Source organism: Amblyomma americanum, chromosome 1 (assembly GCF_052857255.1).
Source record: "Amblyomma americanum isolate KBUSLIRL-KWMA chromosome 1, ASM5285725v1, whole genome shotgun sequence".
NCBI classification, from domain to species: Eukaryota; Metazoa; Arthropoda; class Arachnida; order Ixodida; family Ixodidae; genus Amblyomma; species Amblyomma americanum.
Window position 1 is genome coordinate 409,213,956 of NC_135497.1, and position 25,519 is coordinate 409,239,474.

At 42.3% G+C, this 25,519-nt stretch overlaps 1 protein-coding gene across 3 annotated transcripts in view; it reads left to right on the forward strand.

Moving 5' to 3' along the window:
- Positions 1-25,519, forward strand: part of LOC144115801 (uncharacterized) — a 59,300-nt gene that overhangs the window by 29,890 nt on the left and 3,891 nt on the right. Inside the window, exons 2-4 of one of the 3 annotated variants that reach the window (XM_077650293.1) lie at positions 58-172; positions 7,062-7,195; positions 9,668-9,763. In XM_077650293.1, the coding sequence (XP_077506419.1) occupies positions 58-172; positions 7,062-7,195; positions 9,668-9,763 (345 nt within the window). Of the gene's footprint in view, positions 1-57; positions 173-1,619; positions 1,887-7,061; positions 7,196-9,667; positions 9,764-25,519 lie in introns of those variants that run through there. The other 2 variants (XM_077650294.1, XM_077650295.1) reach the window with 2 other exon arrangements.

The following is a 25,519-nucleotide window of genomic DNA, read 5'->3' on the forward strand; positions in this document are numbered from 1 at the left end:
ATACCCTTAAGGCGGAGCTTAAGTGTCCCCTCCAATTTTTTCTCTCCTCTTCTGAAGGGATCCTAACATGGAGAAAACATTGGATGTGTTTTGTGACTCTGTGGCATGGCTCACAAGAGGAGAATTCACTGAAGAGGACCTTGAAGAAGCCAAGCTAGCCTGCTTTGCAAGGGTGAGTGGAAAGAGTAGTGTTGTGGTGCTTACTATGTACTTAATCTGCTTGAGATTTACTGAATTCCGTCTCGTTTGCACTCATTCCTCTTTGTAGATTCTTTCATCAGTGTAAATGTCAGCCCTAGCTGTTAAGTATCGAGAAAGTGGTGACCAAGTATACCGTATTTACCAGGGTAATTTGTACACTTTTTTTTCTTAAAATTCAAGCTTCAGAAAGGTGGTGGTTCGCAAATTACGTGGAGATTTAGTGAACACGTCCTAGAAAGTGATGGTAGGACTGCACGTGTGGCTGAGTAGCAGCGAACAGAACAGCCAGTGGCTTGGCAGTTTCGGTTTCTAGTGCGACGCACGCTCCGGAGGTTCCCGAAAGGAGGTTGCCAGAAAGCGACTGCTGGCGCAAGGGGGCAGGTTAAATGGCATGCAGTTGACTTTTCTTTACTGGAAGCAGTTTACAAACGAAGTGCTGACTTTCTTTGAAACCACTAACTCGCCTTTCGCAGCCACACGTGATGACAATCTTCTGAAGCCTGCCTCGTGCACACCCGTGTGCATTCTAGTCTGCTTGCACAGGAGGGAGCGCAAAATATGCGAGTGAGAAGTTCATTTCTATAAATCCGCGTAATAAATTAGGGGTGCGCAAATTACGAGTGGGCGGAAATTACGTGAGTAAATATGGTATTTGCATCAGGAACCTAAGCCACACAGATACACCTATTGTATACTCTGGCTGCCATAGCAGCTGTCTGGCCGCTATGTAGTAGTGAACACCCTTTTTTTTTTTGTCCTTATGAATTTTTGTCTGAATATTTAATTGTATAAGTTTGCACATTCCATCCATTAAGTGCATGCTTTTCTTCTGTGCTTGTTTAGGCAATCCTGGGTGCTTAAAATCAATAGCTGCTTTCTTTGTGGCACTGGGAAATGAGTCTTATCTGCCGTTGAAAATGCAAAACATCAGTGGTAGCAGAGCCAGAAGCATGTGAACAATGACTCAAGTAGGGGTGTGCGAATAGTACTTTTACAAAACGAATTGAATACGACTTCTAGAGAGTTTTAAAATAGCGTATGAGCGCTTACGTATGCTAGACGCAACCATTTAGCGGGAGGTTTCAGTGGAAATCGCATAAGCACATTTAGTTTATCGTATGCCAACCTGAATGCAATGATAACGCAGGACGCAGTGGCGTCATCCAGTGTTAAAATGTGAAAATATTTTGTGACACATTTTTCACATTTAGTCAAAGTTATCCAAGTCGTATCGTGTAGATAGCCAGTTCCATGGCCAGTTAAGTCTAGTCAGGGCCCAATTTCTTATGGGTATCTGAACCGAGCTAGGTTTTTGATAATGTCATGTTGAGTTCTTTTGGGCCCTTCTGCCTACTGCCGAAATGACTGCATTTGGCAAGGCTACCTTGGCGTAAAAATCCAGATCAAGGCAATCCACAGTCGGTGGTGTCTTGTTACGGTTAAGAACTGCGCATTCGTTACACAGAATCAAAAAGTGGGCAAGTTTATTCCTCATTCGTTATGCTGTTGCCGAGGGGAGGCAAAGCGAATATCACGTGTCCCATTTGAGGGCAATGAATATGCCTAAAAACCCAATAACATTGACGAATTCTCTCCAAAGTGGATGACGTGGGCACCGCCATCTTGACAACGCCATTTTTCCTAGTGTAAGCAAGAGCATGCATGCTAAATTAAAAAAAAACAGGGTACGTAACACGCACGTACGTTAAACCTCTATTTGGAATAGCGTTTGGCACGTGCGCAATACGAAGGATGCTATTTTATAGCGCTCGCTATCCCTTTGTGTATGTCTGCGTATGTTATACTAAAAGTCTCTAGTGTAGCTTTGCTACGGCATCAAATGTGACTAGTTTAGCTGAAAACCAAATCGAATACAAATTGTATAGTGAGAGAGCTGAATCAGATACGAATAAAATGTTTTGACGAATATTTACTGCTTGTGCGAATAATCAGTGAGCAGTTTTAAAGAACAGTGAAGCGCTGCTTTCGCAGTTATAGCTGTATTTGTTAAAAGACGCAATACTGATCTTGATTTGGGGAGTCGCAACACGAAGTCAGCTTATTAACTTTATCATTGTCGCGTTATGCTGATGGAAAAGTACCTTTTGCTGTTGATAATAGAAGATAATAAAATAGTGCCAGGTCTTAGTGCATGAGACGGGTGAGAACTTGAGTATGAGGCATGGCCTCCAAGGTTAGGCATAAAGGCTGGGCTTGCTAAACCTGCCTGGGCCTTGCTGTGTCGTCCAGTCTCTGAGGCCATGTATGAGGATTACAAACACCGCCACACGAATGGACCTCACCATGGCACTGAACGCTCCATCCCACACATACCGATCACGGCAGCATGTTAACGTGGTGTGTATGGCCCCTTTTTTTTTAATAGTCATGGAAGAAAAATATGGCAGGACTTATTCGGACTTCGCGCCAATTATTTGACAAGTATTCAAAAACTTGAGGGCATATTCGATTCAGTTCTAATAATTTTGAACATACACTATTTGATTTATTCTAATAAGCAAATACGAGGCTATTTGATTCGGCATTCGAAATTTCCGAATATTGATGCACCCCTAGACTCAAGTTATTTACAGTGCCCTGGAAGTATACCTTGAGGCCACTGCTCTTACTTCAGTCACCAGAGTAGCTTGCAGGTCATAGGGCTTTGCTGTGCTGCTGTTTTCTATATGTGCATGTCCATACACTTCACCTGTTTTCAGGGTCTGTCCCATCCATGCAACAGCAGCACCGTATATGGTGGCTGGCTGTGGCTCTGGAGGTCCGGTGGATGTTCCTTGCAAAGCTTGAGCATGGGTTCATAACTTTCTGTTAAGGCTCAGTGCTGGAACCTGTTATCAGGCTAAGCTAAAGCTTACCTCTGCATATGTGTAGTGACCTGAAAGCATTCACCATTCACTTTTATGTTCCCTTTACAATTTTGGAACATTGTCACCAATGCGCACTTGTTGCTTGTGCTCATAGACACCCTAAGATGTGTGCGGATAGTGGTTTCTTCTCTCCATAGATACTCTCGACTCAGTTTGGCAAGCTCAGCCAGAAACCAGCCACCAAGTGACAAAGGGGGGTGGTGGTCGTTTAGTACCCTGCGTCCGCCTGTCACAAGCCAGAGAATGGGTCGGAGTCAGGTTCACAAATAAAACAAACTTTATATTGAAAAGAGAAGGTACAGAGGAAATTCTAATTACTCGTAAGAACACATGCAAAGTAACATGTAACAGAGGCTACAGTGCAAGAGAGATGTTGCCACAACAGTGCACTGAAACAAGTGAGAGGCGAACACATAAACACAAATTGTTCACTGGGCTCTGCGTCAGTCTGACGACTGGAGGATCACCAAGTAGCCATCCCCAAGACTGGCACACGCTCCCTCGCTGGTCTGTGGCTGGGTGTCAGAGGCGTTGACCCAGGAGTCATGTGGGAGTCATGTTTGTCGCTTAACACCAAGGCAGGCTCGCACCCACACATAGCATCCACAATACAATCGCTCTCTCACCCTCCCGCCGAGGCTTCAGTCGTCATTAGTCATGCCCTCGAGAGAGGTTTCCAGAAAGCTCGAGTCATGTTTTTTTTTACCTGGCGCTGCTACGCATGAGCAAAGTGGAGAGGGCATCTCGATGTACGCTCAAGGTTACGTGCTTTCTGTTGGCAATGAGTAAAATTTTCTCCAAGGCTCTTGAGTCGTCTGCGGCGCGCACGGCCGAGATCCCTTTCTTGCTGCTCCGGCTTCCAAATGTGCGCCGATTTTTTTATTATTATTATTAACAAACATACAGCACAGTACAAGAGGTGGACATGAGAAGGACAAGAAGCACCTAATTACTAACTTCCAACTGTTTAATATAAAGAAACGAGCATAATATATAGGTACCCTCTGACTAGAAATACAGTAAAACTTCATTAATTTAGACTTCAAGGGAGTGGAAAAAAAGCCCGAATTATCTTAAGGTCGAATCGTAGAATGGCTTCAAAAAAGCTGCCAAAAACTGCTAGCATGATAATTAATTTGTTTGGTGAAAACTGGGCAAGGATTGTCTGCTTTTGAAATGAAAACTATGCGGCATGAATGATTTGTTGCAGTCCCATCAAATACCTTAATGCATGTACACACTATCGGAAGCGTCAGCAGCAGAACTGCTCCGTATGATGCGATCGAGTAGTGGTGCAGCCTCCTCATGAGCCATGGCGTTGCACGTGAGGAGGTTTCACTGCGCCAACAGCAAACAGCATGCGACGAGCCTACACTTTTGGCACACTGGAGGAACGGAACAATCGCTCAGACAGAAGCGAGGAGAGCGCGAATCTGCTCTGGACTGGTGTGATGCTTTGAAAAATGAATATAAAAGACCAGCAACAAGTTAACCCGCCTTCTAAATGGCCACAGAGCCTCCATGTTAACAATGTGCAGCTGAGCTTTGCTGCCTGGCTGGCTGGTGCACGGCTGAGAGTCGCCACGAAACACCAAAAATGAAACTGCATGGCTGCACTATTTCTCGGCCTATATGTACTGGCCTTCTCACGCATCTGAGGTGCACGGGGAACAAGGCCTGAGGATAGATATTTGGACGATTGCTAGCTGAGCTGGTCATACCTCGACACGGTGCCCCTCTGGAGCTTGTCCAAATTAACCAGTGCAAGCCCTGCAGTGTCCAAATTAATGAGCATCCAAATTACATGAGTGTTCTCTGTGGGATTTGGAATTTCTAAATTAACGGGGGTCAAATTAACAAATTAATGAAGTTTTACTGTAGCGTACGTGGAGTTCCACAGTGTAAATAAAAAAAATGGCCACCCTGTTTGTTTACATTGTAACAGTACTCCCAAAGGCATTCTTTCAAGCATCTTTCACTGTGGCCCTTGTGTTTTCATTCACAGGTCAATTAACTACTGTAGGAGGCTGATTCTGCATATTCAACAAATGTTCTCTTGTGTTTTATTGTATATCCAAGCTTGTTGTTGGGGCTCGGCTTGATCATTCTGCACACACTCTATAGATTATTGGGTGCAGGAAAAACAATTCTAGCATTTGCCTGTGACATTCAACTGACCTGTGAACGAAAATACATAGTGCCATTAACCTTTGTAATGTTTGTTTCTTCATCTTCTGTGTCAGAAGTGCTGGCATACGATGTTATCATTTTGTTGTTCACTGGAGAGGTGGCCAGATTTCTCTGGAATTATTGTAGCCGAGCGCAGCTTTTTCTGCAGTGTTCAAGGTTGTTGCAGATGTTGTAGGCACCTCGTTTCAAAATCTCTTTGTCACCTTTTAACTGAGCGCAGCCGAGAGCAGGGATGATTCTTTTCATTGACAACCACTGGTCATGCTGCTGTCACCACCGTCGAGCTTAGTTCATTTGAAGGCACAGGTTCGCCCTGTAAACAGTTTCCTTTGAAAGCTTTCAGTTGTCTTCTTGATTATGATGCAGATTTTTTTCTTTGGCGCAAGGGCAGCTTCGGCCAAAGAGCGCCATGACACAATGTGTTTTCCTATCTACTCAAGGTGGTGTCAAAGACCCATTTTCCAAACATTTCACCCCAGTTAATTCGACCACCAGGTCAGGATAAAGCTTGTACCCATTGCATCATCAGGGGGTACCCGGCGGCTCTGGGGATCTTACCCCGCACCTCCTGCATGTGAGGCGGAGGCTCAGTTCACTAGGCCACCACTGCGGTTCAGCTCTCTTCTTCCTGCCCTGCTTCCATCGCCACCACGTGGCATCTGACGGAGATGCCGAAACTGGGAGGCACCTGAACGATTACGTTCGGAAGTATTGTTACAGTCTGAAGAAACAGAGCGGAGGGTTTCTTGATTTACACTGGATGGTGTGTGGTTGTGGTCTAATACAATTTTGGAAGTGCACTGTTGTCGTAAAGAACAGTGGCCAGCTACACATGAGAGGATCAAGGCAGACAACGTCAACAGTTCAGGTTGCCCATGTGCATCAAAGCTGTCATTCGCTCTCACTCACAAGGAGCTGCAGTATGCGCGATATAATTGAAATTTGACTTCTTCATGAATGCGCTTTGTTTGGCTATGGGTTGCCTGTATAGTATTCAGTTTTTCCCTTCATAATAAACAATTAAAATTTAATGATTGTGAGTCTTGTGTTGTGCCATAAGTTTTAGATCACGCTGCATCAACTCACCCAAATTGCCATCTTGATTTCCTTTCGCACCGGTAAAAGAGGGTTGCCGCCGTGGTGGCTCACTGGTTATTGTGCTCCACAGCTGACGCGAAAGATGCGGGTTCAGTCCTGGTCTTGGCAGCTGCATTTTGATGGAGGCGAAATGCTAGAGACCCGTTTACTGTGCGATGTCAGTGCACATTAAAGAACACCAGGTAGCCGAAATTAAGCCCTCCACTGCGACGTCCCTCATAGCCTGATTTGTTTTGGGATGTTGAACCTTATAAAACCATAAAACCAAAGTAAAAAAGGGTGTGCGGTGTACCATTTAGTGCTGGATGTCTTTGGTGTTTTCTGTGTCCACACAAGCTGATAAAGTGGCAATGCTTTCTGGAGTCTTACTCTTTTGATATGCCACATATTGTCTGTGTCCTAATGCATGGTAATTGTGCAGTCCTTATTCAGCTTGCATGTAGCACAGTTGAACTTTGGAACACCTTCAGGTGCCTTCAATTGGCTTGCCTACTTTAAACATTGCAGTTATGACTAATGGGTTTATGCAGCTGTCGTAAAGGGTAATGGGTTTATGCAGCTGTTGAGGAAATCATTACTAAATCTTTCTGTGATGGTGACAGAGGTATAACTGCTGTGTGGATGGAATTTCATTGTGTCACTTTGGGCTGTGTTTAAGTGGTGTCATCATCCTGGTGAATCCAGGTTGACAAGCCCATCACCCCGGGTGACTGTGGAGCTGCAGCATTTCTGCATGGAATCACTGATGAGATGAAGCAAGAGCACCGACAGCGATTATTTTCAAGCACCAAAGATGATGTCATTGCAGCAGTCAAGAGGTGCGTGATGAGCAACTAGAAGCTAGAGAACTTTCTGGGAACTCATTGTCATATTGCTCAGAGGATTGTTGTATGCATGTGGAACTGGTGGTAGCATGAGCACTCTACATGTGTTTGCAACGGTCCAGAGAATGCACATTTTTATTGTTCTGTGTAAGAAATGGCAAGGTGTGTACAAGGTATTCACATTAGTACTTAAATCAATCTCTCTCTAAGAAAGTGTCTCAGTTTGTGAGAATAACTCTGATGTGATAGTTACAACTCAAAATCTTTCTCTTGCGGGGCTGTTGCTTGCTTTAACTCAGGGGTTCTCATACTGGGTTCTGTGGAATCCAGGGGCTCCTTGGAGGGCTTTTTGAACTCCTTGAGTACCTTAAAGGGGGATGTGGTTAATAAAATGTCCAAATTTGTCATAATTTTCAATTTTTCAAATTTTTTTTGCGAGTCCCTCAGGTCTTCATTTGTCTCGTAGCAATGCGTAGAAGTGAGAAAAAAATGTTTTCTTTATGCATGATTGTTGAAAATTGTGAGCGAATCACATTTCTGGTCGCCTCCAGGTCCCTAGTGCATCGTGGATTCTGAGGCTTTCTTTATTCTTTATTCAGTAATTACCCCGCATTTCCCGAAGGCGTTACAGCAGGGGGGTTACAAATTTCCAAAAAAGACATCTTCATTAGCAGAGCACACTTGCACTTCCGATAAGTGATTCCACTGTTGCACACTCTTGACAAAAAATGAATTGGCAAGCAAGTTTGACCTGGCATGGTACTCTCGAATTTTGCAAGAATGATCATGTCATTTTGAAACCTAAAAGGGCTGTTTAAAATAAATTTCCCGATTTATGCCGGTTCTATTGTGAAATATTGAGTAGAATAATTTTAGCTTTAACTTCCCGCTACGAGAAGCAAGGGATTCCCATTGCAAATAATTTTTCATTTCCGTACAACTATCTCTTCGCCCGTACCTTCCCAAGACAAACCTTGCTGCCCTGTTGTGGATTCTCTCTAGCTTGTCAATCAACGATTGCTGTGCAGGGCCCATACAACACAGGCATATTCCGTGATAGGTCGCACACACGGCATGAAAGCGGTTTTCTTGACAGATTGCTGCCATCTTTGTACCATTATTTATCACAGTGAAAAGGAGAGATCAGAGCTTTCACTGGTCGCAATGGTGCATTTCTCTGACCAGAATCAGAGGCACTTTTTCTTCCTTAAAAGGGCCCTGCGACATTCCATGAGTGATACGAAACTTCTAGCTTATGTCACACTTATACGACCAGTCTTGGAATACGTGAACGTATCCTGGTTCCCTTACACCAAAAGATAACGTTAGAGCGCTCAAAATGGTGCAAAGCCGTGCAGTTTATCTTCAACTGCTATTGTCATGCACATTCACCCACGCAACCTTAATAATCAGCAGGCCTTCACACGCTGTCCAGCCGTGCTAAATTACATCATCTCAAATTTTTTTATTTATTACTTAATAACTCATTAATGATGTCCTCTACAGACTTTGTTCATATTAACCATTGAAGAGCTACTTGACACAAGCATTGCACTCACCCTTGAAGAACTTTTTGTTTCAATAATACCTTCCAGTGTTAATTTTTTCCACAAGTAGTCAGAGATTGGAACCACTTGCACCCATCAGTTACAGTTCAGCCTACTGTGGACAAATTTATCAAGCTAGCTGAGAGCTCTGCTCTCACATTTGCTTCGGCATGAATCTGATTTTTTTTTCTTTTTTACGGCTGTGCTCTTTTCCAATGTATTGATGATATTCAAGTGCCATTCTTGTTTTATGACTTGAGTCCCTGTTTGTCTATGCCACATGAGTTCCCTGTGTATCATCCTAATGTTAAGCCTCAAACTTTCGTCTGTGAAACTGCATTGGTATGCCATATGTTCTTGTCCACTCCTGTAAAAATCCTAAAAAGGGCTTGACAGTATTCCAAAGTAAAATAAAATAAGAAATGAGGCAATGATAGAGGCGAACAAGAAAGTAAACGTTAATTTTGATTTTCTCAGCTAACACTTTTTTCCTGCATTTTCTATCACTCATTCTTTTTGCGTTTCATAACGAATGGCAGTAGAATGATTCTGATTTTTGCTGATGAATCTTGAGACATTGAGGAGTGCAATTGCATTATATTGCTTCTACAAATTATTGCAGGCTATTGCAAGCACAATGTGAAAAAGGACTGTCCAAGCATGACAAGCCTCTGCTAGATGTTTTCAATTCTGGTAGCAACAGTAACATGTGTGATACAAGTGGTTACTGCTTTGGCATTATGGGAAATTGTGTAACTCCATGATTTTGTTAATTAGCTGAAGGTGCACTATTGGGATATGTGGTTTCAACAGTTGTGGAGGTGGTATTGTAGTTCTGCTTGTATTTCTCTTGTCAGAACCGTTTACAGGTTCATCTGTAACACTACAGTATTCTTGATTTCTCTCTCTTCCCACTTAGATGTGCCAGTGAAGGTGGCTGCACATCAAGTGTTGCTGTTATCGGCCCTGAAAACAAGTTCACAGAGACTGGGAGACACTGGCTCGTCCACAGAGAGTAGGTGCCATTGTCCACAGGATATTTAAGGCCGTCTGCTTTTTTGCACCCAGGTCTTGAAAATTGAACTCTCACATCCACAGGTCTACATTTGCGCCTGTGTTAGCTTTAAGGTTTGTTGCATTAATTTGTGCCTTCCTTCTTCCTTTGCCAATCACCTGTCAGCTACAAGAACAACTGACAGCAAATTTAATGCTGCCACAATGCTGTGCCTCTCAACCCTAGACATTGTAGCGTCATAGCAACAGCATTCTGAAGGAGGCATCAGAAAGAAGTAATGTACTGCTGTTCAGTTGTGTCCTATGTGAAGAGCTGTACACATACATGGGTGATTTTATTCTTCTAGTTTCTATTCCCGTTGAAATCAGCAGCTGTAGAACACATTGAAGAGTTTTATCTGGAGGAGACCAAAGCACATGCATAGCTGTGCTGGAGTGGAGGGCTGTTCCAGTTTTACTTTTATGAGTTTGCTGCGTGGCAGTGTTTTTCAGTTTTATAAACTTGCAGAAGGATTGTGCTGTAGTTAATTTTTTTTTTTACATTTTTTAGCAGTTTTAGTGTCATAGACACTGAGTTTTTTAAAAAATTGACATGTAATGTCTTTGCCAAAAGTAACCAAGCCATGGGGTTTGTTTCTTAGCTGTGTAGTGGAACGTTTATGGCACTTCTTAAGTTCATAATCTGCATAAGGTAAGGAGAACTCTTATTCACAACTTTCCAGATTTTTTTGTCTTAAGAGATGCTGTGCGGGCTCCATTATTTGGCTGAGAAGCAAACCGTGCTGCCTGGTTACTTTTGGCAAGGACGGTACATTTTCCCTCATCGCATGCAAGGCAGAATGTTGCTGTGTTGGTCACTGAAATGTCCTGAGAGTGTTTTTTATGCTAATAGGCCCACGATTATGGGAGACTTCACAAGTATGAATGCACATGGATGTACAGAGTTGGTCAAAAGTTCCCAGGCCATAATGGTCTGCTTTCGAGCGCTATACTCGGGTAGTTACAACACCCACAAAGCCTCCCAAAAAAAAGAGGATGGGAGAAGTATCATTCTCAGCTGTGAGAAACTTGATTCCTTTATTGCTGTCATAAGGGGCAGAATATGTCACTGAAAAGCAGACCCTGAGGCCTGGGCACTTTTGAACAACACTGTACATAGCATTCTAAATGCATAAGTAACTTCACAAAGCTTAATAAACTTCAAGTGCTCTTAGGTAAATATTTTTCCAATTTAACCTTGACTTGCCTCAGGAATTTTTAGAAGCCAGCAGATAGAAGGGGTAGACGATAATGACAATTGAGCAGTATGGTGTTGTAGTTATAGTAATGGTAGATTCTGGTAATGTGAGGTTGTTGTTCAGGTGTTGTTAATTTGGCCTTTTTTTTTGTCATAGTTGAATTGTGCTCAAAGGTCCCAGTGGGCAGTCATATGCTGGTATGAAGGGAATAGCTTATTAATTCACTCTCGAAATGCTAAATTCTATTTAATTCAGTCAAAGAATTGGCTGCTGGCAGTATAAAAAAGTACATTGGCAGTGCCAAGTGCAAAAAGTGTGTCTTGAAATCTTGTACTTAAGAGTGCTGTTCAAAGAGTGATGATCAAAGCTAACACTTACAGTTGTGAATTAAGCCATTCAATGCATATGTGAGGGGCTTTGTCACAGTATCCGAGACATCATTTGTTGCTGTAACGTGACATACTTTGGTCGAAAGTCAGTTTTGGCTTCGTTTCCTTGTTCTTACAATTTTGTAATTGTTCTCCGTATTATTTTGGAACACTATTCATCGCACCTATGGTAGGAAGGTCCAAGAGATATAATGTGATGGTCTACTTAACGTTTCAAAAATCCTATGGAGCTGGCCTTTAACAACAAAAGCTAACAGAGCAAACTACAGAAGGCTTCGAGACCATTGACAAGCACTCAGTCGCAAAGCTTGGAGGTCACACAGCTATGTAATATAGTTGCCACTGCCGCTGAACCCAGAGATAAAACCCCACCCCCTTCTCCGGCCTCCAATGATGCACCTCCCATGATGCTCGCAAGCTGTTTTTATAGCTTCTCCTTATCTCCTCCAAAGAGGCAGCCTTGCAGGTTTGTAGCTTATTGGTATATAGCATTGCGGGTATGTAGGCTTGTTGGTGCATAGCCTTGCGGGTGTATAGCCCTGCTGGCTGTGTACCCAGACTTCCCAGTAAGAGCAGAGCATTGTTCAAATTATTGGTGGCAAAACCAATTCGTGTTCAAATTTCCAGAATTAAATGACCAAGTCGTATAGTTTGAGTTGCTTGAAAATTCAAATTAATGAAGTTCAAATTAATGGGCATTCACTGTATTAAATACCTATTACTGGCGTTAGGATATAGGCTAACAGTGTTACTCTTTTCCACTGCTTGCAGCTAACAAAGAAAATGCGTATGCTCACTTTGTCTTCCAGGGCCTAAAATTTTTAGGAGGCATTTTAAGTGAATAAAGGTGCTTTTTGATGGGAAGCTTAAAATTTTACTTGCTGTTTGAACTACTGTACTTACTTATTGTGCTGTACTTTGTTCCAAGGGCTCTACCTTTCTTTATTTCCCAAATTTATATTAGTATGGACGGATGGAAGGCCATGTGTAGGCACCAAAACTGTCCATGCCAGTGGTTCTCAAGTGAGGTTCCATTGGTCTTTTCTAGTATTTAATGCTATTTCTGGGTGATTTCAAGCTTTTGGTCTATGGTGAAGCCTCGTAGCTTTTTTGCAGGATGGCATGACCTGAGGGAACCTTCTGGGCTTCTGCAAGTCATGCATTTGAATCGAAAGTATATTTTGTGTGAAAAGTGTTGTGGCACAACACATGAATGAGTTAGTGAAATGGTCTAGTGCAGCATTTCTGTTTATCTTCTGTGCATGTCCAGAAAACAAGTTCAGTTGACTGCCACAACTAGTGGCATAATCTGTCCCTTGTCATCATAACACTTTCACTTCCTCTTAGATTTCTCAGTGCTTTACACTGATACTTAGGGAAAACCAGTGCACTCACGAGGAGGGCACATTCACTCAGAAGTGTACATTCATTCATACAGCTGAGTGGTGTTATTCAAGCTGTGTAATTTAAGTGTGCTCCTCTCTTTTTTTTTTTTTGCGCTGCTGTGTGCTGTGTTGTCAACACATTTATGGTTTAGAATCACTAGTTCTTTTCATATTCCTAGATTAATGTTCAAGAAAGTTTGATAAATTTGTAATATTTAAATTGTAATGCTTTTACACTGGGGTCATTTTTGTTGGAATGTGTGTTGGGTTTAATAAAGTGAAACCTCGTTATAGCGAACTGGTTTTTAAAAAATCCTAAAATAGTTCGATATAGCCGGAAATTGTAATATAAAATGTCGCCAAAAAATTCGCAATGAAGAAGCTAAATCTAGTCAGCAAAAGAACGGCATCTGCTGGAGACATTTTCCGTAGCTTTAGCACCATTTCGAAGCAGGTTGCGGCAGTTGCGGAGGCCGCAAAAAACCTAGCGGCAAGCACTAGTTCAGTTGACTTTTCCGCACAGCACCGCAGCACGCAGCGGCAGATCGAACGCCAGCTAGGGTGGCGTTCCGGATAGCCAACAACTGTGCATGTCGCTGGTTCTGCGGTACTATCGTCGGGTACGAGAGGTGCAAACGGGCGCTGACTGCCTGGCTACCAGCGTTTCTCGCCGCTATATCTTCTGCATCGCTGTTGGCAAAGTGAGGTAAAGTGTGAACCATGGCGCGAACGCTTGCCGCTCCACCACCAGTCACCTGTGTAGTGAAGCAAAGCCTGTCGCCTGCCATTTAACCGGCCACAGATTGGCACTCGGCAGTTCGATATATCTGTTTTATGGAAAACCGCGTTCAATACATAGAGTAAGAAATGCATATGTTTCCTGAAAATATTTAGGAACAATTTGATATAGCCAGTGATTTGTAATATCTGTGTTCGTTGTAATGAGGTTTGACTGTATGTACTGTAAGGGGAATGTGTGACATGATGTAATGCATTACATCACATAGGGCTCTGCTAGCTAGAACTAACCAAAGTGATTAATCATATTTATGGGGGTTTTGCCACCTTGTTACAAAATTTGTTACGAAAGACCTGATTTTGAGCGACAGTAGTCAGCTATACATACATGGCATGGTATCATATGTCGCTCTTGAAGGTCTTATTGTAGAAAAAAAAATTTGTTGAATTTTGTTATATATACAGCTTTGCTGTTCTCAGAATTTTATTAAGGTTTTCTCATTATTTTTGTTTTGTTAAGACATTTGTGGGAATTGTGTTGTACACGGTTGAATAAATTGTGCCCATCACTGACTTGTACATGTTGTACTGCTTACCTTTGCACACAAAACATATTTTTTGTTTTAAGGCTGTTTACAAGGATACCATCCATTAATGTAGTGGAGAATTCTCTTTGATCACTGTTTCATTTCGCTGGCAGTTGAAGTAAATTTGCTGGTTGTTGGCCTAACTCAAGCAGGAAAATGTGCAAAAATGTTGTGGATGGTGAGAAAGTAGCCACAGGAAGAACGAGAAACGTGCTATAGCAGGATATATAGTTCTTTCTTTGTAGTATAATCCAGTGCATGAAAAGGCTATTAATGTATAGTAAATCTGTCTTTCATTCATCACACTTAGCTGTGCTGCTTTTTTTACAATGGTGGAGGCGATGAAGAAAAGAAAGTTTGGGAGGTAGCTCAATACATTATGATTACCAAATACAACAAAAGACCTAGTTGTCATGTTCTTGGCGTAAATAATGTAATACAATGGGATCTCAATGATGTGAATCTCATGGGATCATGAAAGATATTCGTATCACAAAATTCGTACCCTCAGGAAAGAACAAAATCTAAGTGCTGAAGTGAGGGAAGTGCACTCTCACAAATCCGTTTAGGGCAGCTTTTGTGCTCACAAATATGTTCACGGCTTACACATTCTAATCATCTGTAGTGCTGCAGCAGTGTTCAGAACACACTAAATTCTGTGCGTAGTGCCCAGTGCACTTCAAGCTGGAAATTTTATGAATTTTAGAGGTGCACGATGAATCGAAATTTTGAATATGAATTCATTATATTTGTTACCTAGTTCATATTCGTTTTGAGAAATTAATATTCAAGAATTTTCTAATATTTGCCAGCGATGGAATACTATGCAGACTTTCATATTTCGGATCTTGGCAAAACCACAGTATGTGGGCAAATTATCCAGAGGGCAAGTTTAAAGCGTCCGGAAGACAGTACGAATGCGTCCTCTTTGCTATCATCTCTGCCGTTTTTCAGTGCACCGACCAATCACGTTCTGGTGTAGCTAGGCTTGGACCTCATGCAAAATTCCTGAAGTGAGGTTTATCATGTATCACACGTAATGAAAACACGACTCAATTCAATTCAATTCAATTCCATTTATTTTCCAGAAAATTCTGGCGGCTGCCTGGACTAAAAGCTGTAGGTATACAGCTTGACGAGGCCCAGGCAGCCGTTACAAGGCATAGAAGCAGACTTTGTTGAGAACATTTACATACACACACAAAAAAAACGAACACATAGTCAGGTTACAGTTTTCACAAAAAACAGGACAGCCAGAAAGCACAAAATCATCAATAAATTACAATAGGGAAATACAGAAAACATATTTACATAAGATACAAGGGAGCAGCTGTACTTGGGCGCGAATTATAGTACGTCGGGAATTATTTTTGAAGAAATAATTCATGCAATGCTTTCTTAGTAGGGTTATTTATGTCTTTATATCTATTTAAAATTACTGGAAGATTACTGGAAGATTGCTTAGCACCGGCTTTAAACTATCGCAACGCGAAAGCATGCATTTTTTTTATTTATTCTTCCTTACATACTTGACGCCACACACAGGGTACTCATCCTATCACCTTCACAGCTGTTCCAGCGGTAGCTCTGCCATCTCGTTTTGGTCAGGTACGATGTGAGGATCTTCAGAAAGGACTCTTGAAGAGGGGCCGAGTCGAAGTGCCACTGTCAGGGCAAACGATCATGTAAAAATCTCACCTATTGCATGATGCATTATAGCCCGTGCATTTCTGACATGTGCATAGAAGAAGGAGGACCCCTGTTGCTAGGCCAAAAAATATCCTGGCCGCACTGGATCAGTTTCTGAGCTTCATTGCTTCTGGGCAGTGACTGGCGTGTCACTGTTGATTTCTTTCCTCTTTTTAGGAGCAGTCTTGCGGTTTCGACACCAATGTGTGTCCCCTTCTTTTAAGTCCGAGTTCTTCTTCCAGCACGCCGAAACTGTGTGGTTGTCAGGGGCTTTTTGTTGTTTGTGCATTGGAGCCTTGTGCATTGAAGCTTGCTCCTAATGCATGTGGTCTTGTACGGGTCGGTGCGTGAAACATTGAAAAGTTTGTAGAAGTATCTACAGCTTCAAGTGGCATATTTGTGAACAGTTTAAAGTTCCCAGTTAGCGGCACCTTTGTGTGTACCTTTAAGGGGATATTAGGCGCAAAGTCTTTGCATGTTGGTGTTTTTACCTTGATAGATCCGTACAGTAGCCATGAAAATAAGCCGGAGCACAGTGTGGCTAATTCATTACTAACCATTTTTTCACCATCAGTTTCGATTTCAGCCAGTGACAGCATGCAGCTCCTATTTTTGGCACATTTGACATACTGCAGCATCAGTAAATACGCCCGCCCAGAAATCTTCGACACCATGAAAAGTTCATCTGGTTGTGCCTTATCCAAGTGCTGCCAAGCAGCCTGCCACGTTCTTAATGGCCATTTTTTGATAGACAGATTCAGGGATGGTATGGTATTTGATTTGTTTGAATTGCACGTCACTTATGTCAATTTTCATGCATTGAAAATCATATGTTAAAGGACATTTCACCTGATGCCTTGCTGGATGGCATCCATATATGCTGAGGAAACAGATTACATCCTTTGCTGAAATTTCGTGTCTGTACCCCTTTGAGTGCAGAGGTGAAGTTCTGCACTGGGGCATTTTCTGTGGTGTAACCATGCACATCCCCATAAGCAAGAGAAAAGAAATGTGCATGTGAGTTCTCGCACTACACCTCGCTGAGGAGAAGGAAGAGACAAAAGCTAACTTGATGAAGCTGTGAGACATGCAAGTCTGAGCATGAAAACAAGAAATATCAATTGCAGCTGCCAAATTAGCGACTGGGTATTACTCCGACTGGCAGCGTTGAACTGGCATGACATTCACTCATGTTAGGAGCTTTGGAGGGTATAACCATAGTGAATGAATTATCCAGTCTGTGCTACCCAGGCCACTGAAACTGCCCGATAAAATTTGCGTAGTAATTTTTCGGGCTGCTGGAAATCATTCACAAAACCGGTTTCAAATTATCGAGGCTTCAGTGTATTTCCTTCAACAGTGTAAATTTGTCCCTTAATGATGGTAAAGCTGAGCAAGTGATTAGTCAGTATTTTGGTGATTAGCAGTATTTTAGCCACAGCATCACTCAAAACTGCAAAAATGTTTCATGTTTCTTCACCGTGTGGTAGTCGTTAAAATACAGCTTTACGCACTCTGCCTGGTCGCATTCTGCATGCATAAAATGGGTGTCTGCTTTCTGTTTGGGCGTCAAGTCATTAGCATACACGCGGTGTCTTCATTGGGTGTGGCTGCCTTGAGAAGGGGTCTGAGACACCCTCCTTGGAAAGTGTTTCGCCGTTAGTCATGACTTGCTCTCTATGCTTCGTCTCTGGACTTAGGTCGTTTGATCTGGTTCTGGTGGTGTTGTAATCCAAGTCGGAAGATCCATCGCTCCTACTGCCCGAAAAGAAAATGGCGTGTGTGGCGGTAAAGCAACTTTTCCAGGCATCTGACTCACTTAAAGGAAACTGAGTAAAAAAAGCAGAGAACAATAACACCCTGTGGGCGTTGGTAATAATGAACCAAGGACAGTGCTAGTCAAGTTAAAAATCAACTTTTGTGCACCTCCACAAGACCAGGTGACGCATATGGAGGAGTTGAAACCATGCAAGTGCATCTTCGTAAACCTAGTTTCTTTTTTTCCACAAGAAGGTAGCACAAACACTTTTATAACAATTCTTGTAAGCTCTAGGAGGTGTTAGCATCTCCTGGTGAGCATATATTTTCAGTGTAGTGCAAAATTTGAAACAGTATCATCGCCATATATGTCAAAAGCCCTATGGGATAGAAATTCGCTGCTGTACACATGCAACAAAAACCCTCAAAGGATTAATGTCGAGCTATCTACGATGACATTACTCCTAATTTTTGTAATGATTTATTAAGCTTAATTTTATTACCACCATTATTGCTACTACTATTATGATTACTTTTGGGAATCAGAAAACGTGAATCTTAGTTCATCACTTATTGATATCATTCTCCATAGATTTCTAGTTTGCAGTGTGCAATGCAATCTGCAGGACAATGTGATTGATGTATAACCCACAGCATGGCCATTTGCTTCTGGGTCATGCAGTGTGGCTTGTTTTGCACTTCCCGTATTCTAGATCCCTTGAAGGTGAGAGGAAATCTCAACATCACCCGTCCAGAGCTTAAGACTTCCAGGGGTGCTAGTAAGATCTGCTCTCCAGTTTAGAAGCAACCCCCCCACCGGGCTATATTTATTTTGTAAAGTTTTGTAAAGGGTGTACATTAGGATGATATAAAAATAGGGTGTGTACCAGATTAACTTCATTCAGGAGTGGTTCTTAAATTGAGAGCATGTTGTCCGGCAGAAGTATTTGGAGGAAATCAACATAATGTTGTGTGCAAAAGTTTATAGTTCAATACTGCTGTCTGTGTAAGAATTGAAATCAGACGGCATTTTTTTCTGCCCAGGCTATTTGCCATGGTGTGGCCTATTAAAGTACTTTTGATCCTTTTCGTTTCCTCTTGAACAAGCCATCGGGTGTGATTTTGTACTAGTGCTCATCTAGAAGATTGCTACTGCGAGTACCTTTAATGTGAGGATTATAAATTTGCTAGTAGAAGCCCCTTTTTTTTTTTAGTAAAAGTCCAAAGTACTGATAAGATTATTAGCGTGTTCATTTGGGTTGAGTTGGGTCTTTTTCTTCATGCGACCAAAGGATAGTGGCGGCAGCTTTCAAGGTGTTATCTTGCTCAGCTGGGTCGACTGTGAGTACATGCTGCCTACACGAGAAGGCCTGTTCATTGGATGTTAAAGAAAATAGTTTAGTGGACTGTTGTGTCTATCGCTCGTGCTTTTAACATTCGACAGCGCCACAGAGTGTGGGATAGCGGTTTCAATGCACATATAGTAATTGCATTTGATAAGTTTCACTCTATGACACGATCTCGCCAATTCTATTCACCGCCTGTTTACAGGAGGTATTCCGAGACATGAGTTGGGAACAGTTGGGAATAAGAGTAAATGGAGAATACCTAAATAATCTTCGATTCGCTGATGACATTGCCTTGCTGAGTCACTCAGGAGATGAACCAGAAATCATGATCAACGAGTTAGACAGGCAGAGCAGATGCTGGGACTAAAAATTAGCATGCAGAAAATCAAGGTAATGTTCAACAGTCTAGCAAGGGAACAGCAGTTCACAATTGGCAGAGAGAGCCTGGAAGTTGTAAAGGAATACTTAGGGCAGGTAGTGACAGCTGATCCGGATCATGAGAGGGAGATAACTAGAAGGATAAGAATGGGGTGGAGCGCATATGGCAGGTTCTCTCAGATCATGAGCGGCAGATTACCAATTTCCCTCAAGAGAAAAGTGTACAACAGCTGTATCTTACCGGTACTCACCTACGGGGCAGAAATGTGGAGGCTAACGAAAAGAGTTCAGCTTAAGTTAAGAACAACGCAGCGAGGCATGGAAAGAAAAATGATAGGTGTAACGTTAAGAGACCGGAAGCGGGCAGCAGAGTGGGTGAGGGAACAAACGCAGGTTAATGACATCCTAGTCGAAATCAAGAGGAAGAAATGGGCTTGGGCAGGGCATGTAATGCGAAGGCAAGATAACCACTGGTCCTTAAGGGTAACGGAGTGGGTCCCAAGAGAAAGTAAGCGTAGCAGGGGGCGGCAGAAGGTTAGGTGGGTGGATGAGATTAAGTGGTTTGCAGGCAAGGAGTGGAAGCAGCTGGCAAAGGACAGGGTTAATTGGAGAGACATGGGAGAGGCCTTTGCCTTGCAGTGGATGTAGTAAGGCTGATGATGATGGTGACTCTATGACACAAAGAAGACATTAGTACTTTGTTAACCTCTGTTTGATTGATAAAACTCATATCTTTGTAAACTAGTCATTTAAGGCAGATAGACATTTTATAGCCCGTTGCTTATGTAGAAATTTGAATGAAGGCCTTTACATATGCATGACTTTTGTAACATTCTTTATTCATATTTGTTGCGTCATATTTGTCAGAGAGTATTCGGAAATTCTGAAGCAATCTGTGTGGGGAACAGTGAGGTATGCAAAGTTTATTGGCTAACACTGAATGAGGGAGTGAACAAGAGAGGAAAAACATCGGGGAACTTGCCAACATTTCGACAAGAGGACTTTGTCTTCGTCTGGGCAAAGCGTTCATCATTGGCAGGGTTAAAATAGGTCATCCCTCCAAGGAGGAAGGCCGGTGATGAGCAGGAGGGCATGAAGTGGGAATGGCTTTAGGATGGGGAGGGTGAATCTTGTCCAGGCATGATGGCTGCTAAAGATGATTAACTGGTTGACCTGCAAAACTGAAGAGAAAAGGGCCAGCAGCAGAAAGGAATCCGTGGTTGTGGAGCATAGAGAAATAACGAGCATGGCCTTGAAAGGCTGTGTGTCCAGTTGCAACAGTAGGCTTGGTATGACTGGCTGTGTTGACCTGAGCTGGGTTGACCTGTGTAAGGAACTAGTCAGCATGGCAGAACAATATACCGGGGAAAAAAAGGATAAAAAATAAAAATAAGGGAAAAAAGAAAACATGGGGCGAGAAAGCATGAAAGGAAAGGGGGGAGCCAAGGATTCCTGAGAAATGATGGCTAGAGAAGTAGGGCATAAGCTAAAGATAAATTGCAGAAAGAGAAAGAGAAAAAAAGGTAATTAAGGGGGTAAAGAACAGGTTGGGGCGGAAGGGTAGCGTGAAAGAAACAATAAAGCGATGGTATGAAGTACTGGGAAATGCTCTGACCATGTGCAAGACCTGTTTAAAGAATTACACTAGTGCCGGAACGTGCCTGAGAGATTCTAAGTGTCCTCTGGATACGTTACTCCTTGCTGGTTGTAAAGATTGAAATTTGTGGATTAGGAATGCCTGTCTGTGTTATCTATCCCTTGCAGATTTGAAGCTTGATTGAAGAATGAAAAGTTAAGTTCGTCGAAGTTGTGACCACGTTGATTAAAAGGTTCCGACACTGTCTTCTGTAGGTTCCTTGCTCTGTCAGCTCGATGACCATTAGTCTGGCGCTCATTGATTGTCCGGCTTCTCCAATACATTGTTTCTGACAGGAGGAGCATTGAAGCATGCAGATAACATTTGATGATGCGCAGGTAAAGCTAGTCTTTATATTGAAGCTGAAGTCGCTTGCCGTGCTTCTAACAGTACCGTCACTTTGTAGATGCTTACAGTATAAGGACGTTATTCATTGAGGTTTTGCAGTTGCGCTCACAAATCGAAGCCCTCATCAAAAAGCTGCCATCACGAGCAGCATTTGCTTGCATATCGAAGCTTATTGCATACGGGAGCTGATTTCATTATGTGATAGCAGGGTAAAATGTCGCAGGCGCTGTAGAACCTTTTATATTATTTTTACTTCGACTGCCACGCTAGGCTTCCTCTGCTTTATGAAACAATATTAAAAAAAGTAAACCTTGTATAGTCCACACCTATAAATAGTCATCACGATGCGAAATTTAAGCTTTTAAGTATGTATATAATCTGCGGGCTATAGTGCCAAGAATACGATAATACTTATGCCTCTAGTTATTGTGAAACAGCTCTCAGGCAGTATGCTTGTGAGTGCATTACATATGGTCTATTTGAATTGTTTGAGTTTGATAGAATAAGGCATCGAAATTATATAGAGAGCACAAAATGTTAACATATAGGTAGCTTGTGTATTGGAGCACTCGCAAAGAGATTTGTGCAGTGAAATTTTTGGCCGAGGCAAAATGAATACTTTGCAATATAAATGCAAAAGCTAGCAGAAATTCAAAATGTGGAGTTGTTATGCAGGCTATTAGTTCGCATTTTTTAGTGCTTTGGTGTTCTGTTTCTGCATCATTATTTTCATGCTATGAAGGTCAAAGGTGCAGATATAGGTTGTAGCTATAAGGAATATGACTGTGTTGAAACACCCTGCGGTGGTGCTGAGTTCAATATCTTAATGCTCTTGAAAGGGCCATATGTGGGCACTTGTGATTTGTTGTTTCCAGAGTCAAGCTGGAAAGCACTAGAATGCACACGTAAATTAAGAATCTTTTTTACATTTGCTCAGGCTGACTCGATGCTCTACAGACCAAACATTGTTCAACATATTCACAGTCCCTTGTAACTGTTTATCTGAGCTTGTGATCTGTCATGCATTAGATAAATGACAAGAATCTGATATACTGATACCAGCTCATTATTTTCTATGCATTGGGTGAACTACAAGGAGCCGAGATTCTGATTGTAAAGTTTGACAACTGAAAAACATACGATGCTTTGATTTTGTATTTGCAAATATTTATTAATATGCTTGACTTTACATCTTGATAATCCAAACTCAAAGGGTTCAATAAGTTTGTTCAAATTAGGCAGAGCTTAAATTAATGGGAGCTTTTTCAATAAAAAGCGTAAAAGTTCATAATAGCCATTGAAGTGAAAATGGTATTATGGTGCATACACATCATTTGCATACACATCATATACATACACCTCGTGGTGCATACACATCATTGGCCACTGATACACCTACACCTACCATGAGAGGGTTCTCCAAAAATTGATGACATTGCACGCATTGTTTTATTGTGAAGTTTACATACTGCAGGGCTAGTTTGGAACTCTCAGTGGACTTAAGATTGACCAGCCTAGTTTGTGCTTGAATGCGTGTACAGGGTGTCTAGTGATCTGGAAAACTTGAAAAACCTGGAATTGTCAGGGATAACATCAAAAAAGTTAGCCAAGTCAGGGAGAATGACCGACTGAAATTAACGTGGTGGTCTGAAGGGAATTGTGACAGTACAGTGAGTGCTAAGTACGTTGTCAGTGCATATTTGCATGACCTTTTTGCTTTGCAGTTATAAGGCGTGACATCATGTCTGCCAAGCTTAATTTTATGTCTTTTCCTCGTCGTCCACAAAGCAAGCACTGTGTATATTTGGTTTCTTCTGTGCTGACTTCTGCACTACTCGCAAAATTTGTCCTGGTGCTGATCATGAAACTAAGCTGCATTCAAAAATATTTTCCATGGAAGAAGCTGAAGCCAGTAGTGTGCAGAACTAACTTTCTCTTTTACGTCCTTACTGCAAACATCAAATGTTCAGAAGTTGAATAAGATAGTTACTCTTGTTAAAGGGGCACTGAGGATAGCTCCATCGAACTTTTATTCTTAGTAAAAATCGATTCGATACCTCGTTCTCGCTATGAAGATGCTTTTTCTGGCAGCAAAGGACGCATTAATAATAACAAAGTTGGATTTAACTCATGAGATCAAGGCCCTAAAGGCCTCCGTGATCACCATTTGAAAGTGAATGGCGGTGTAGCCTAGCCTTCGAGGTCCACAAGTGAAAAATCACCTTGACTCACCACAGCTTGCTTGTGAAAACAGTAGGTGGCAACGATGCCCATGTTTCATTTCCGATGCTTTCTAGTGTATAAAAAAGTTCTGTTTTTTAGTGTAATTTAGCATCTTTTTAATCAGTGCGGTAGTCTGTTGATACAGGCCAACTTCAATGCGTCCTTTGTCTTTTTAAAGAGCTGGAATACAAGAAGCAGTGGTTGCTGCGTAAGTCGTAGCTTGAAGCTGGGCTTCCTTTAGGAAAAAAAAAACAATCTGTAAAACAGGTAGAGCAAATCTGTTTTCAATATAGTGTTTTAAGTTTCAGTTAATAGTTTTCTTGCTGTGAATAGTTCATGTACTGTCTATTACCATCATCCACTAAGTTTTTCCGCCTCTTCAGTGGCCAGAAAATTTGATCTGAAATATTCGGGGAAAACATGGCAAAGTCGGAGATCTTGAAAAGGGTAGCTCAGTAGACACCCTGATGTAAGAAGTATGGACAGCGTGAGTTTTCCAGGAAAATATTATGCTGCTGATGATAGGGAGGCAGCATTTAGAAATGGATGGATGGGGCGTCAGTTAAAACGATTTATTGTACTGGTGAAACTGAACGGTTTGCGTACATAAAGAGACTCCGTAGCACCTTTTATCTCGATGCAAAATCTGTCAAGTATGAAGGGCACGACTTGAGAAATCACCTGTACTCCATCTCAAAAGTAGTTAGCAGTGCTGTGAAGGCTGTGGCCATTAGAGCTGATCAGAACGGCGTGCGCTGCAAAATGTCATCCACGCCCCTCGTCCCGCAGCTGGTGGCTTCGTCACTGGGAAAGAAAAAGTACCAGTGTCCAGCTGCTGTGCGTAGTGTTCCTGTATACAGGAACACTAGCTGCGTGCTACAGTACTGCACGCACATGTGCGCGCAGGAGACTGGGCCGACTTGGCAGGTGCCATGCTAGCCACGTTTGCAAATGGCAGCGCATTACTTAGCAGCAGGCAGGCCACCGCAGTGCTGTGCTCGTGCGGACTTTCTCTGCTAATTTAACCAGTGAATGAAACGCTCGCTATACTTTCAAACCGCCATCCTGAACTACATTTTCAATTACTGCAATAACTGAAAAAAAGTCAACACTGCTAAAATATTTGAGGTATTTATGTTAGAAAGAATGTGAACCAGACAGACCTCTTTCGAATGTTTTCATTTGAAATAATTGTTGTCTTCCTTGACCGCGATTTGACGAGAGAGCTCTATCTTTCACAGAGCTGCAAACAACTTGTGGGATGAGGCATAATTCATGAATTATCTGCTGTTCCTAACAGCGATCAGAGTTGGCAGCGATCAGAAATTGCCCTTCGGCGTCCCCAAACGCTTTTGCTCGGTTCCAGTCATTTTTACTGTAATAGCTCTTCTCGTCATTCATCCCTTCTGTAGACTATGTGTTGTAGCCTGCAGTGCGAAATGCTCGCATGATCTGCCCATTTTTTGCACTTTTTCTGCTTTTCGGCCCATAGGCTTGCGACTCGCCGAATTTGCTCGGCTTTCTCTGCCCCGGTAATTGCATTGACTCCTGCCTCTAGTGGTGCTCAAGGAAACCGGCTAACGGCTGCCATCTGTGCGCTGTGACGTGATTCCTGTAAAAAATGACATCATAGTAGTACGAAATTAGTGCGATTTGTACGAGTAATGCTACTCGACTAGGCGTGGGAAGTGGCATATTATGGGAGCTAGATAGTAGCATGCCTGCTGTTCGTAAAGCAGCTGTATTTGGATCAGGTACTTGCCAGCACAAGATCTAATGCTTTGGCTGGCTAATTAACGATTTTAAGAAAGTGCCATCATGGCCGCTTGTGCTCCTGAGTTGGGGCACGGGCAGCCTGAGTTGGAGCAGCCTCTTTGCATGCACATAGTGTGTGAATTGCAGTAAATGCCTTTCTTGATCACGTTAAGAACCCTCAGGAGGTTGGAACTAGTTGGATTTGAGTGCTCACCCCCAACCTGCCCTTCTAAAAGTGACCGGCCCCCCTTTATGATGCAAGCCATCACCATTGCACTGAAACC